The sequence below is a fragment of the Prionailurus bengalensis genome, chromosome B1, assembly GCF_016509475.1.
Source record: "Prionailurus bengalensis isolate Pbe53 chromosome B1, Fcat_Pben_1.1_paternal_pri, whole genome shotgun sequence".
NCBI classification, from domain to species: domain Eukaryota; kingdom Metazoa; phylum Chordata; class Mammalia; order Carnivora; family Felidae; genus Prionailurus; species Prionailurus bengalensis.
The window spans coordinates 136506589-136522946 of NC_057344.1; the positions used below are offsets into that span (position 1 = coordinate 136506589).

The 16358-nt window shown below is 37.5% G+C and overlaps 1 protein-coding gene across 1 annotated transcript in view; it reads left to right on the forward strand.

Annotated features, from left to right (window-relative positions):
• Nucleotides 1–16358, forward strand: part of WDFY3 (WD repeat and FYVE domain containing 3) — a 277948-nt gene that overhangs the window by 193751 nt on the left and 67839 nt on the right. The window contains 7 exon segments of the mRNA XM_043572269.1: nucleotides 1795–1915; nucleotides 2144–2361; nucleotides 6085–6320; nucleotides 7522–7612; nucleotides 7615–7655; nucleotides 10104–10283; nucleotides 11649–11882. Coding sequence (XP_043428204.1) covers nucleotides 1795–1915; nucleotides 2144–2361; nucleotides 6085–6320; nucleotides 7522–7612; nucleotides 7615–7655; nucleotides 10104–10283; nucleotides 11649–11882 — 1121 coding nt within the window.

Below are 16358 nucleotides of genomic sequence, written 5' to 3' on the forward strand. Positions count from 1 at the left end.
TTTTTAACCACTACATTTTTCTTTCATATGCACAGATTATATCTTAGCTCTGAATTAATATAAGCCAAGTAAACAGATATTATTGAAAGTACTTTAAAAATCTTTGGAAATATATAACACTTGTTTCAAGTATAAAAAGATGTGAGACAAATATTTCTCTAGTCTCCATATTTCTTGCTAGTTGTTGAATTCAATTAGCACAACTAGTGTAAAATTTCCTTTGAGAAGAGTACAGTAGTGGGGATGTATAAATTAGCAAATTTTTCTGTTGATACGCCAAGTTCATTAGTATTCTCATCACTTCATTGCCATTTGAAATAATAGAGAAAGTCAGAAGCACACTGTTGGTCTTGTTAGTATATGACATTGTTTATTTGATATGAACTGAAGATTACATTAACTATAATATAATGTTCCAAATAAAACCATAGTTTTTTCTTTGAAGTAGTTTATATAGCATTCAGGATACACCTACAAAAAATAAAATGGTTTGAATAATGCTGAAGAGCAATATAATAGTGCAGAATAAAATAGCATAAAAGGGTAGTGCACTGTGGAAGAAAGCATCAGTCGGAGTGGAAACAACTTAAGCTGGAAGTTCAGAGTTTATTGTTTTAAACTGTATTTGAAAATTAAGAGAAGCAAAACTGACAGAAAACTAGATATAAATCTAAGGAGAATTTTTCATTTCTGTTGGATCACCATTTTCCTGAAAAGAAGTAATTGAAAAGGAAATAATTGAAAGGAAGTGATTCTTATCTCAATTTAGGTTGTGTGGTATGTTTTCAACAAAGCAATTTATCAAATACCAGTCTTCCCTCTTAGAAGGGAAGGGAATCTTGAATTCCCCTAGGTAAGCTTGAGGCATCCTTACCAATGTTTAAGGCACAAAATTAGCATTTTAAAAGGTAATGTTTAAAGGCAAAAAGTGTCTCTTGCCCAAACAAGTAAAAGCATACAACTAATGTAGCCCGAACTTCAATTCTGGAATAAAGGAAGGCCTGGGGACTGTGATTTGCCAGCCCATAGCCCATCAGTGTCCCGGCTGGGCCCAGAAGTCCGCACCATGCCATTGAGAACCATAAGCTTTCTGTCTCCCTCCCTTGCTTTTCCAGTTTCTCTTGTACACTTGTGTGCCTTTGCCTCTCTTCTGTGCTATTTAATTCAAAGTCTCCTTTATTACAGTTACTGAATAGTTTATGCTTCCTATTTTTCATTTTTAAATTTGGTAAATTTAACTATATATATCCTTCAAAATGAAACTGGAAATTAAGGATTTGGATTGTTGTTTTTATTCACGTGACTAATTTCACCTCTGTTGGTGGTGGTGGAGAAATATTAATGTAAGAAAAGATTTACAGTCTTTTATTACTTGTTTAGATAATGTCAAATATAAATGAACAATTTTCAGGATTCTAAAGTACTCCTAGAGAAAATGTTTTCTTTTTTTTTTTTTTAATTTATTTTTGAGAGAGAGAAAAAAAGACAGTATGCAGGTGGGGGAGGGGCGGAGAGAGAGGGGGAGACACAGAATCCAAAGCAGGCTCCAGGCTCTAAGCTGTCAGCACAGAGCCTGACATGGGGCTCGAACCCACAAACTGCGAGATCATGACCTGAGCCAAAGTCAGACACTTAACCAACTGAGCCTCCCTTTAAAATTTTTTTTAAAAGTTTATTTTTGGAGAAAATGTTTTCTAAAAGATGTAATTTTCGGTGAGATTTCTTAGAACAGTGTTATATATTTTATACTGGTTTATCTACTAAGGCAATTTAATGTATATATTTTCATTGTAGGAACTGAAGAAGACTTTGGAGGTCTTGTATCTGCTAATCTTATACTTTTGAGGAACAGACTTCTAGATATCTTGCTAAAACTAGTTTATACATCTAAAGAAAAGACAAGCATTAATTTGCAGTAAGTAAGATCTTTTTAGAATTGATGGTACCAGTGGTTATCACTAGTTAATTCATAGTAGACAATAGCAAGAATTGCTACTTTTAATAGATCTTTTGAACTTTGCAATTTATAGTATCTTGAGAACAAAACCTAGTCTTACTTATGTATGTTTTTAAATTAGAAATCCTAACACTTGAAATTAATATTCTGTTTTTTTCTTCTTCTTAATTATCTACCTTTACACAGAGCTTGTGAAGAACTGGTTAGGACACTGGGCTTCGACTGGATTATGATGTTCATGGAAGAACACTTGCACTCCACCACAGTTACAGCAGCCATGAGGATTCTTGTCGTGCTGCTGAGTAATCAGTCCATTCTCATCAAGTTTAAGGAAGGACTCAGCGGTGGAGGGTGGCTGGAACAGACAGATTCTGTCTTAACTAATAAGATTGGAACTGTATTAGGTATGGGACTTTTACCATCAGCTGCTATAAGATAAGCTGTGGTACTTTGTTTTTAAATCTTGTGAAAGCTTACAGTCCTCAGTTCATCTGACAGCCATTAAGAGTCATGAATTTGAATGAATGAATGAACAGCTTAGAAAGTTTCAAATTTTGCATTTTTAAGTGCAAATCAAGCTGAAGTTAGACAGGATATTCAAGATGTGAAAACTCAAGGGAATTCCTTATCATCTTTTGTTGTATACTTCCCTTTCTTATGTATAAGTAAGTAATTAGCAAATCATCCAAACTCAGTTAATAATAATCAGTATTTTGAGTGCTTACTCTGTGCCAGTTACTAAACATTTTCATTTTCACGGTCGTTCTATGAGGTATAAATACTATCATAGCCATTTTACTTATGAGAAAACCAAGCATAGGTATGAAGTCACTTGTCAGCTAAGTGTCAACATTTGTATCCAGGTCGATTAGATCAAAAGCCCATGCTTTTAACCGTTTTATGATATTGCCTCTCAAAGATTTAATTAGCTCGAGGTTTCAGCCAAATTTCCTTATTCTCTGCTTGCTAGTTCTGTGCTATTTTCAATGTGGGACTGAGCATTTAAGTAATATTAGAAAATTACAGTTTCCTATGTTAGATTCATTTGAGCAGCTATATTTCTATTCATGTTAGTGTTCTCATTTTAGAAAATATATATTTAAAATAATGTTTTTATTGAAAACCAGTCACTCAATTCATAAAGTATTTTTTTAAATTCTTGAAATATATATTTTAAAATATATTTGTCTTTATAATATTACATTTTAAAATCATATATAGTTATATTCTGGAATAAGCATAAAAAATACCTGTTTACCCTTATCAGGTGGGAAAATTAGGGATCCAAATTGAATATGTGATTTATCTGTAAAAAAAAAAAAAAAAAAAAAAAAAAAAAAGTAAAAGCATCAATACCCAAGTGATGCCTGCATCTGATTCATATGTCAAAGAAAATGATACAAGACTGAGTTTACAACATAAGATTCTTTTACTGTTATTTCACATTGGAAAATGTCTTAAGAAACTTTGTAATGAAAGGAATTTACGGTGAAATGATTGCTCGAGAAAATTGATGGCTTTGAAATATATATTCGACATTATCATTATAGACACTTTCATGGTTTAAAAACAATGACTATTTTACATTGACTCTAGGGGAGGGATATAGCCTACAAATGTTATTGTTAGGAACAGTTTGGTAGCAAGACACTGCACTTGTTGACCTTAATGATAGCTACTAAGAGAGCAAGCAATGGAAGGCACAGCAGAATGTGAGTTCTGTGGAGTATGAGAGTTTCAAACACTAACGGAGAGCACCACTTCCCACTGAAGGCCAAAAACCACAGTAGTAACACCTGAGGTTTATATAGCACATTGTGCTTTACAGAATTCTTTAACATGTTTCATCTCTTTTGAGCTTCATGATTATGGAGTCAGGTATATATTTTATGGATTTGTTATACTTCATATGAAATAAAGCTAGTAAGTAAAACTTAAGGAATAATTTCTCTAATTAGGAAAGTAAGACTGTTACATGCATAAGGTTCCTGAGTCAGACAGTATTGGTGTCTGAGTAACCGTCTTCTAAGTGTTAGTCCTGTTCTTTTGTCTGTAGTATCAGAAAAAGGTGCCTTTTCTATATCTGGCCTGACTTCATGCCTTGGAATTTGTCTTCTTTTATACCTGCTTACAAATTGCATATGCTCTTCTCGTTCTCAGAGCGAAATCTAGGAACTTAAGTGTAATTTAAATTTGGTTCAATTTAACTAAATTTTCCCTGAATACTTGTGTGATCACACACATATAGGTGTATGTATTACAGATATGTGTCCTATTATTTGATTCTGTTTCTGTCTGATGTGATGAGCAACCTAATGTCTTTGTTTTATTCACATTTGGTAGTTTTGTCAAATTTTTTTTTTTTTAATTTTTTTTTTCAACGTTTATTTATTTTTTGGGGGGGACAGAGAGAGACAGAGCATGAACGGGGGAGGGGCAGAGAGAGAGGGAGACACAGAATCGGAAACAGGCTCCAGGCTCCGAGCCATCAGCCCAGAGCCTGACGCGGGGCTCAAACTCCCGGACCGCGAGATCGTGACCTGGCTGAAGTCGAACGCTTAACCGACTACGCCACCCAGGCGCCCCTCAAATTTTTTTTATAAAAATACCTTCCACGTAGCTGTAATTTGAATCTAAATTAATGTTTAATTGTTAATAACATGTTAAGTATTCCTTAAGATTAATTATAGGGAAAAATAGAAAGGCAAATGAATGTTGGTATTGGTTTTCATTTAGGACCTGAAGTTTATTCAAAATTTATTTTCCTATTTAATGTATAAAATACCACCTTATGTCTTCTGACTTCTTAAAGCCCAAGACTTTTTTATACTGGTGATTTCAGTAAGAATTCACTATAGGCAAAAATCACCAGCGGCCGGGTCTTTCAGAAATGTAGCAGTGTCATTAAGAAGACCAGGGGACACCGTGTAACTTCACAGGCTCTAAAACAGACATCAGCTCAAATCCTAGCAGCAGCAATCTTCAACTTGGTGATTTTGAACAAATTGCATATTTTCCGTGTTATAGAAAGGATAATAGTAATCTCTGACTCACATGTTCATTGTGTGTGAGAAATGAGATGATATGGGAAAGAGGTCGGTAAATTGCTATACAATTTTTTAATTAGACAAACATCAGAAGATTAATTCACAACACATGAAGCAGTTGGTTAGGATGAAATTATTAAAAAGCTAGCTGGATGCAAATTTCTCTTTTATTATTTTAAATAGTAGCAAGTTACATGCTTACTTCATCCTAGAAAAAAGAAATTGGAAGGAAAAAATGAATATTCACTTGAAATACAGATTGCTCCAGAGTAGAAATCAATCCTTCATCTCTTGGTTGCCCTTCATACCAGTTTTACACTGAAACTCTGACCAACGTTTATTCTGTTCGGAGCACTGTGCTAGATTTGGGGAGGGAGAAGAACTAACTATTGGAGTTGTGTCCTGATGAGTTATGTTATGGAGGGAGCAAGATTGCTAGAAAGGCTGATGCTGCGTAAGCCACGTCCGCAAGCCCTGACCCCGTCCTGGTAGAGCTGTGTTTCTGGGAAGAATTCTGCATAGACAGCCACAGTCCAGGAGTGCTGGGGAACTTCCGAACGGAATTACAGATCAGTTTGCTTATTTATTCTGTCTTGTCTCAAAACTTGTAGATGACTTAAAGTTAACTAGGTTAATATGATCTTCAGGACAAATGACCTATATTAACTGAATATAGTTCATTATAATTATATGCTAAATATAGCAGTTTTAGTTTTTTAAGGTACATTTTTGTAGCATCGTAACTTTGACTCTATTTTGAATTTTACTTCCTTCTTAGGGAAATGTTAGAGCTCGTTTGAGGTCCTTCTTTTAATGAGTGGAATTTATATTCTCTCTTGTATCCGATTGTCTCAGATATTTTTCAAGACCTGTGTTCTAATAAACAGGCTTGCTGAAATCAGAGATAGTAAAGTCAACTTGTAACTGGAAGATGAATTCAACAGTGGAGTAGTTAATTGCCTTTATTAACATGAACACTCTGGATAGAAATGTCTCATATACTGAATTACTCCTTTCTTTGTTAATATAGCACGGCAGTCGATTACTGATTACTTACTGTTACCTTTCCTCTCCTCTTAGGATTCAACGTGGGCAGGAGTGCTGGTGGGCGATCGACGGTCAGGGAGATTAACCGTGATGCTTGTCATTTTCCTGGTTTCCCAGTTCTTCAGTCCTTCCTTCCTAAACACACTAATGTCCCTGCTCTCTACTTTCTCCTCATGGCACTGTTTCTGCAGCAGCCAGTTAGTGAGCTGCCTGAGAACCTGCAGGTCAGTGTGCCTGTCATCAGCAGCCGGTGTAAGCAGGGTTGCCAGGTAGGAATGATCTAGTAAGGTGGAAGTGTGATTATACGTGCCGCAAAACCCCCCACAGGGTGATGATGGGCTGCTCACAATAAAACCAAAGGGATTCCATTCCTTTCTCACATGTAGGATTTGGTTTGGGACAGAAAAATATGAAGCTAACATAGAAAACTTTAGCAAAAAGAAGTCCTTTTTTCCCTCTGTGGTCTTTTTTTTTTTTTTTTTTTAATTACTCTCTATGATTCCATATGCATAAAGACTTTGGATGGTATTTTAAATGGAGATCTGAAGAATTCAAGTTCTGTGATGTTATCTAGAAGTATAATGTCATTTCTATAGAATTAAAAATAGAGCAGTTTATGTGCCGTGAGTTTACTGGATAGGATTCTTAGTGCAAATTCTGATTACAAAAATATTTTTCATTTCTTAATGATAGATAACATCCACAATAGGAAAACACTGAGACTTTACTTGAATCCTAACTGAAGACTGTTGTGGACTGTTGTGTAGCTTTGGTTTGTGGTACTGCAAAGACTTGGGAATTTAGTTTTAAACTCAACTGTACTTCTGTCATAACTCCAAGTGCTAAATCAAATGATTCTAGTAATTGACAAAACCTTTTAAACAAAAAGAAAGTGTGTACCCTTATATTAAGTCAGAATATGAATTTGGGCTTAACAGCGTTTGGTTGGTTATGTAATTTTTCAAAATAAGCATGACACCATAGTCATGAAGTATTATATAAAACTCTATGAGTAAGTCTTCTAAACTGATTTTTATTTTGTGAAATATTACCTGTATGTGAATTAGAACATTGCCAAAAGGGGGGGGGGGGTTCTGTGTGCTTTTTTTTTTAAAACATCCTGCTTAAAATCATTAGTGGTATAATGTCATCTCCTAGCTAATTAGCATGTGTTTTCTTTTCTGTTTGTTTTCATTGGAGGAAAAAAAATAGAAAATATTGTTTTCTATTAACATGGGTACAGAAGCCAGAATGATACATAGTATTCACTCTTCTTTATAAATGTAAAAATTTACAAACTTTTAAAATTTAGAGGAGGGAGGAGTGCTACATCTCTATCCCTCTCCATCATTGCTCACCTTGAAAAAAACTAATCAGTCTCAAAGAAGTTTTAGAATATTAGAACTTGTGAGGGTCTCTAGCTGAAAACAATGGACAGTGGCTAATCTTCATTCATTTTGACCTCTACAGTTTGATTTAGATTCTATTTGGACATTTATCTTTGGAGTTCCTGCCTCAAGTGGAACTGTGGTCTCCTCTATCCATAACGTGTGCACAGAAGCTGCTTTTTATTATTGGGGATGCTCCGAAGCATGCTGAATTCAGTAAGTTTACAGAGATACTTAAACCTGTTGGTCGTTCCTCCTGCCTGTGATACATTTTTATCAATAGGGGAATCCTAAGATAACATGGCTGTTTATTTATTACACAGTCTCTCCTTTTAGTTATCTCTACTGTAGAGACTCACTGTGCAGTTGATTAGACCATGATCTCTGGAGCCCTGTCTGGGTTCAAATCCCATACCTGGTACTTAAGACATGCTAACCTCTATGTGCCTCAGGTTCCTCATGTTCAAAATGCTGGTGATAACAGAACTTACCTGTTATGATTGCTGTGAGGATTTAATGAGGCATTAATATATACACAAAGCACTGATAAAAGAGTGCCTGGTACATAGTGTTTTGTAAGTGTTAATGGATATTATTAGTGTTATATATATTCTAACATATATGTATATATGTAACAAATATACATTAATAGTATATGTCATTGCAATAATATGCTACTTGAACTTTGAAAATCACCTTCATTTAAAGGTTAAAAATGTCAGCACTGGTTTTATTTTGTATTCGTTTTTGTTCTAATTATTTCTAACTTGGATATGAAAGATTGAAAGAGTAAGTGACAAGATGTATGTTCCTGTTTCTTTTATAGGAACACTGTGAGTAATGACTTAATTTGTTTACACAATTTAAGATCACATTGTAAGAGGAATTACTAGCTCTCTTTGGATCACACGTACCGACAAACCTAATTTTAGTCAAAACTATTCTTATGTCATCTTAGAAAAGAAAATTACTATTGTATTTAGAATGCTTGGGGCTCTTGTTTTAGTTCCTTTTTATAAACAAATACAAAAATCTAAGTTAAAAAAGTCACTCTCTGGGCAACTAGCAAAAGATAGGTATTGTTCCCATATATCCTTTTTCCCTTTTTATCATCATCGTTATTGTTGTTGTATTGCTCCGAAGGAAAAACACACTCCTGTGTGTCCCCTCTACTCTCAATATTCTGCTACCTCACTACTTCACATCTGACACTTCTGGTCACCGACTGTGTAGTGGGTTTTGCCACGCTAGCTGCATGTCCCACAGCTTAGTTCAGTTCTGACGCGGTCTACGTGGAGACAGCGTCAGATCCCACAGGTTAAGGGCTCAGTCCCACACAACTGCCCCCCGCCACCACGTCAGGTGCCAGTCACAAGTCCATGTTGTTACCTGTGCTTCTGCTCTATTGGCTGTAAATTGGAGGTTCCCACGACTTGGGAAAACATCTTACTTCCTAGATTGCCAGTTTATTATACAAGGATGTGCCTCAGGAACAGCCAATGGAGGAGCTGCAGAGAGTAGGGTGTGGAGAAGGGCACAGAGCTCCCATGCCCTCTCTACCTGCTGTTCTCCCAGCACCTCTGTGTGTTCACCAAGCCAGAAGCTCTCCAGACCCTGTCCTTTAGGGTTTTTATTCAGGCTTCATTACATCGACATGATTGAACCATTGGCCATTAGTGATTGAACTCAATCTCCACACCCTCTCTCCTTCCTAGAAGTTAGAGGGTACAGGGCTTTAGTACAGCGATGAAAGTTTCAGTCCTCTATTCATGTGGTTGTTTCCCTGCCAAGCCTCCATCTTTAGGGGCTTTCCAAAAATCTTATCATTAACATGAACTCAGATGTGATTGAAAGGGATTTGTTATGATTTTTTTTTTAATATTTATTTATTTTGAGAGAGAGCATGCACGAGCTGGGGAGGGGCAGAGAGAGAGGGAGAAAGGGAACCTTAAGCAGGCTCTGCACTGTTAATGCAGAGCCTGTTGTGGGGCTCGATCCCAACTGTGAGATCATGACCTGAGCCAAAATCAAGAGTCGGACTCTCAACAGACTGAGCCATCTAGACACCCCAAGGGGTTTGTTATAATTAACAAAAGACACCTTCATGGCTTTTCTCACTTAGGACATTCCAAAGGTTTTAGTAGCTCTGTGCCAAGAATGAGATGGGACAAAGACCCAAGTATATATTTTGTATTATAAATCATAATATCATGGTTGCATAATGGCTCCAAGCATTGTTGTTGTCATTTTACATATGGCAGTGTGAGGTTCAGAAAGGTGAGGTAACTTCCCCATCTTTCGTGTTACTCCTAACATAATGGCAGCATGATGGAGGATAAGACAGCTTTGTGGATAACACAGCCACTATTGGCACCAACTGTTCTCATGTTGATAATGATAAATAGTGAAAACCACTGACTCAAGTTACTGAGCTATGACTATGCCAGTGAACAAACGTCCTGTCAGTTTCTAGGAGTACTGTGTCTGTTTTAGCTTATTTCTAGATGTGTTGACGGATATTTGCTCGTGAATGTGGTTCATGAGCATTGTGAACCATTACCATGTCCAGTGTTAGAAAAGAAGTTGAGTAATGGATTTTTTAAAGTGATTTGTAGCAGTGTCAGTTTTTCTAACGTATTATTTCTTTTCTTGTCCCCATGACAGCCTTGGCAATCAGAAGAAGAGGGGTCTTGGCTCCGGGAATACCCCGTGACCCTGATGCAGTTCTTTAGATACTTATATCACAACGTTCCTGACCTGGCCTCCATGTGGATGAGCCCTGACTTCCTGTGTGCATTAGCAGCCACCGTCTTCCCCTTCAATATCCGTCCTTACTCAGAGATGGTAGGAAAGGTGGGGGGAACGTCTACCTGGGATTAGTCTGCTCCAGTGGTTGGCAGGGTTTTCCTGCCAGTCTTTTCAGCTTCTGACCAAGTTAGTTTCCTAACTTTCTACCTCACCTCTTACATTATTCTCTGGTGTCTGCTCCCCACACTCTCCTTCTGCTTTCCTCTAAAATAGCAGTGAACTCTACTTCTGGTTTTATTTAACATATTCTCGTAAGTGTCTGGTTAATCACTTCCCTCTCTGAGTCACTGTGGACCCATTTCTTGCTTTACATGCTGAAAGCTGTGTCATGCGATGTCGTAGCCGAGTTACAGAACTCCGGTCAGAGTGAACTTAACCTCTGCTTTCCTTACCTCAGGAATTCAGCATCTCCTGGATTTAGTCTTTACAAATTAATTATAGGATTGACTGTTTTTATACAAAAATGAAATCTGTGTTTGCCTTTTCATTCAACTTTTATTTTTTATATTCTGTAGTAATAACAAATTATTAGAATATAATCATAGGTAGTACAGGTACTTCTTTTGTCCTTTAAAACAAAGCCCTAAAGACAGTATTCCCTATACTTCAGAATTTCATGTTTTCTCTTAATTCTACCACTTATTCTGGGACCTGGAATAAACTACCTTCTTCCTATTACCCTTTCTTCATGTGTAAAGGTAGAAACATTCATTATAAAACTGTAGGGGATTTTAGGAAGAAAGACAAGTAAAACACGTGATCTTAATACCCTGGCTTGTTTGTAATTTTAAAATCCTCTTGTTTTGGTAAAAACAGACCTTTAGTATTATCTCAATGTCTTTTCCTTGCCAGCAGCTTATCATCTGTCTTTTGGTCCTCTTTTTTTTTTTCCACTTGGCTCCAAACTGGCTTTGGTTATGTTGTTGTTTTGTTTATTTATCTGTTTTTTTTGTTTTGTTTTTTTTTTTTAATTTGCAAAAATAGATCAGCTCTTAGATGCCACCCTTGGGCCAGATCTTCATTTGAAATTCTGTGACATTGACTTCTCCATAGGTATATTTCAATATGCAAATATAGTCATTCTCATCATTTCAATTATTTTAAGTGCAGTTATCCATAGTAGAGATAAAATTCAACATAAAACATATACACGGGTAGTGGCTGGTCACTTTAATATTAGAAAGAGCATGTGTTAAGTACACGTACATCTGGTTCCCGGTTACTACCTTGAAGTGATAGTCAAATAAGCAGTGAAATAATGTATTGAATAGCCTAGTAGGAGGTGTAAATATTGAAGGAAAGTATTCTTGCTGCTATAATTTGGATTTTAGGAAACATGGAAGTGAAAATATCACATAAAATCAAATATGACTCGTGTGTATTTCCACTTGATTTTACCAGGTGACTGATCTTGATGATGAAGTTGGATCTCCAGCAGAAGAATTTAAAGCCTTTGCAGCAGACACAGGGATGAACAGAAGCCAGTCAGAGTACTGCAATGTGGGCACGAAGACGTATCTGACCAATCACCCAGCTAAAAAGTTTGTTTTTGACTTCATGCGGGTCTTAATAATAGACAATCTCTGTCTTACTCCTGCCAGCAAGCAGACTCCGCTAATTGATCTTTTGTTGGAGGTAAGGACAAAAAAATGCATTTACATGTCTTTTGCTCAGTTTTTATAATTAGAACATTAATAACCAAGCATATTTTATGCCAGATACCTTTCAGATTTCAAATTCTTTTGGTTATACAGGCAGAACATATCATGGACTATGGGAATTTTTTATCCCAGACATGCTATATACCCTAACAATTTGTTTCTCTACTTTCTGTTCCCTCCCATAAGCATGTCCCTAATTCAAACCTTTCTTATCTTTTCCTGGCCAGGAATTGACAGACTTTTTCTGTGAAGGGCCAAATAGTAAATGTTTCAAGCTTTGCAGGCTATACAGTCTCTGTTACAACTGTTTCAGTATATCACTGTAGCTAGGAAGCAGCCGTAGACAATACATAAATGAATGAGCATGGCTGTGTTTCAGTAAAACTTGGTCTACAAAGACAGACATGGGCTGGATTTGGCCCATGGTCCTTAGTGTGCCAGCACCTTCTCTCACATACTCTAACACTTAGAGCGTCATTGTCTCCTCAGTGTGTAACTCCCTACTTCTGTCCGTCTTTCATATTATAACTAGGTATTATTGCTCTTGGTATCCTCTGCACCATAAGATATGGTGCGTTGCACATAGTAGGTGCTTAATATACAGTTATTAAATTTTCCTCAAGGCAGCAAAGTTTTAGGTTGCTTCCTTGCTTAGTTCAGACTGCAACAAAATACCATAGACTGGGTGGTGTGGATAATAGACATTTATTTCCTACAGTTCCAGACAGAGAAGTCTGACATCAGGGTGCCAGTTTGGTGAGGTTCTGGTGCCCTCTTTCTGGCTTACAGATGCTACATTGTTATACTCTCACATGGCAGAGAGAGAGAGAGAGAGAGAGGAGAGAACGAGAACCTGCGCACATGCACTCACGTGCGAGAAAACTCTTGTGTTCCTTCCTCTAATAAGGGCACTAATCTCATGGGCACTCCACCATCGTGACCTCATCTTAACCTAATTACGTTTTGATGGCTCCGTCTCTTAATACCATCACATTGAGGGTTAGAGCTTCAACATATGAATTTGGGGGAGATGCAGACAGCCCATTGCACTTGCCTGTTCTGCTGGTAAGTGATATGAATCAGCGGATGCATCAGAAAATGAGCCCTAAGTGTACTGCTGGCTCTAGTAATTGGCCATGCCTGAAAACCAAATGTTCACCTAGAAAATTTTCAAAAGATCCTAGAAAGAATTTAATATGTAACTAGTTGCCTGTACATTCATATTTTTTTTGGTCAATTCATATAAGCAGGATCAAGTAGTGCATTCCAGGACTCTGAAAATAATATCATCCTATGAAAAGATTCAGTTCCGAAGACTGCTCTTCTCTCGGGGAACTTCCCTCATGCTCTCAGCCATTTGGTAGCTGAACCTGCACTTTCTCTGCTCCCTCTAGTGGCTAATACAGTTAATTTTTTACTTGAAACCTTAAAACCACAGGAGATGTTTTATCTTATTCATGTGAAACTCTCTCCCTTTGGTCAACTAAAAGAAATTGCTGATGTAATTTAGATACTAGTCATGCTAAGCATTTTAACCAGGACCACACTGTTTACGTTGGTAGAAAAACAGTAAATGTCATCTGCAGTTCACATGGTAGGGTTTAAAAGCATGCCTGGTAGAACTTGTCCTTGTTAGAAACTTTAAGACGTAAGATAGATGGCTAGTATCTTAGCACGTCAGGTAAGAATTTGAAGCATTCTATGCAAAATGAAATGGTGATCAGAAAATAACAAGATAATAAAGTTCAGAAGAGGTGTGTGCCAGAAAGCATAACTGAGCCAGATACTAAAATACACATGTGTGGGAGATACGGACAGATATATCCATTAATAGCCTTTTCAGATGTGTTGTAGGAACCCTGATAGATAATTAGCCATGGGTAAGCAAAATAATTGTCTTTTATTTTGGTTTTCTATATTTTTCAAAGAAAAAGTTTGATATAACATGTACTAACCTTGAGGTAGCATTCTCATTGTTGTGGACAGTAATCTTCCCTGTGGTGGAAATTGTGTCTGATTGGACTGGGGAGTCAGGGGTGGTGGGGTTAGAATTCAAGGAAAACTGGGGGATGTCAAGATGGAAACTCCCAGATAGATTATCAACTCCTTAAAAGTTAGGGACCACCTTTCACATGTCCTTTCATCTCTTACAGAATTAGCACAGAGTTTTGGTTCTTTTCAATATTAATCATTTAACTATAACTATATCCTGGCAGCTCTCGAACAGGAAGATGTGATACATCTAATAAGAGAGATAACATTTGCTTTTAAAAATTAACTTAATCCTTCGAGGAACTTCCAATTCTTCTATACACATATAGAATAAACATGCAGAACATATATTTATTGCACTCTATGTCTTTGATGGTATAAAAAACAGCAAGCACACGATTTTGAATGTTGTTCAAGAAGAGAATTATCCTGTATGTTTACCACTTACCTGGATGAAGGACGGGGTTTGATCCAACTGATTTTCAGTTCGATACGTTTGAGGCAGGCCATCTTCAGTCTTAGGATTGCCGGAATCTCACCACAAGATCATCTACTTACTTGGTTATAAAAGATTCCCATTTGTGTAGGCGAGCCAGAGTGTACAAGGGAGGCAGTATGGTGCAGTAGAAAAAGCATGGGTTTTGGAGTGAGAAGGACCTATTTTGAATTCTGGGCCGGTTATTTATTATATAAACACTTTTGTCTCAATGAACTCAATCCATTCTCTGGAGAATGATTTATATACTAATCTCCCTTGTATGATTTTTACGGGAGTTAAATATATGTAAATCACCCAGCAAAAGCTATTTTTGAGAAATTAAATGTGTGCTGGTTATAGCTGTGTCCTCTCCGCTCTCTTCACCCCTTAGGGTTTGCCCATCTTTCACAAGGTATAAAAATAGAACCTGTCTCTGAGGGCTGCTGTGAGAATTAAATAAGAGAATACATTTAAGATTCATAACACAGAACCTGGCATGTAAGGCTTACCCAGAAAACGAAGTGGCCTTCGCTGGCATATACCAGAGTGTCCAGGAGCTCTTCTCCCTGCTCCTGTCCACCAGTGTCTGTCACCACCAGTACCTGTCACCAGCAGGCATCTTACGGAAGGCCCGGTGACATTGCTGCACGTGAGCACCACCATGGCAGCCCGGGGTCGGAGGGTGGGCTTATACCATAAGTACCTCTCTGTGCTCTCAGGAGTTCACAACTCTCTATTGTAGCCATCTTCTAAAAGACTTCTCTCTTCACATCAGTCTGAGATCCACCCTGGGTGACTGTAGGACAACAAACAAACAAAAAGTGGCAAAAGGGGGCAGAGAGAGCCCTCTACCATAACTGACAGAAGGGAGGAAATCAGTTAAGAGGAATACTGCAGTTGGAATGAAGAAGCTCGAAACCTCTTCCTTAAGAGCTTCAGCCTGTCCACAAACCACCGAACACCAAAGGTCTTCCTCCCAAAGCTGCACTGCTCTCATCGAGAGCAGCAGGCCCGCTGGGCTGGCTGGCCTGTGCACATGGATTCTGCATGGTGTCTGCAGGCTGCAGAAAGAAGGCTGTGATTCTCTGAATACTGGTGTTGACTGGCTTCCCTGTGTTTACCGGGAAGACATGTGATGGCCACAGACCGGAGCAGATCATAGTGCTCACCCTGTCCTTCCCCTGCCCTAAACTCGTCCCAGGTATCTGGTGCAGCCGACCAGATTGATGTAGAAGATTGATGAGGCTGTAGCAGAGTTGTTTTTGTGCATTTGTTAACTTCAATATGGAGACTTCCGGTAGAGCTGGAAGACTATAGTATAACGGGAGGCCATGAATTTTGCCATCAAAGAAACTGAGGTTTGAGTCCTAGTTGTGACTTACCCACTCAGCCTTAGTTACCATCTCCCTAAAATGGGGTACAAAGAGATATTTTGCAGATTGAGATAATGAGATAAAAGTAAGCACTGTCTTTTACATATAGCAACTCCATAGAATTTTTTTTTAATGCCTCTGAGACAGCTGTGCATTCATTCATTAAGCCTTAAATCCTTTAAAAGTTAGGCTACAATAAATCTCAGCAAGAACATTTAAACTCAGCAATTAGAGCCAATAACAAGCGTAAATTCTGGGTCATAATCACTCATATAATAGATTCTGTGAGAGGATTCAGAGGATTAAATGCCTATTGGTGACTGAGCCAGCCTTAAATCCTTGCATAATTCAAAAGAATGTTTCTTAATTAAGTAAAGATAAATATTGTTGATGAAGCTACTTTTCTGTGTACTATGGTCCCTCTGTTTTCAGATTCCAAACTTTGTCTAGTTAAGATTTGATAAGCCCTACCCATTATTATTTATCCCATTAACCAACCACCTTGAGTGATGATGATCCAGAATGAACACTGTTGTCTTCGGGGGGTTTAAATCTTCCTGTGAATGGAGAACCTTACTCTTTAGTAAACTTCGATCTGCTTAGGCTG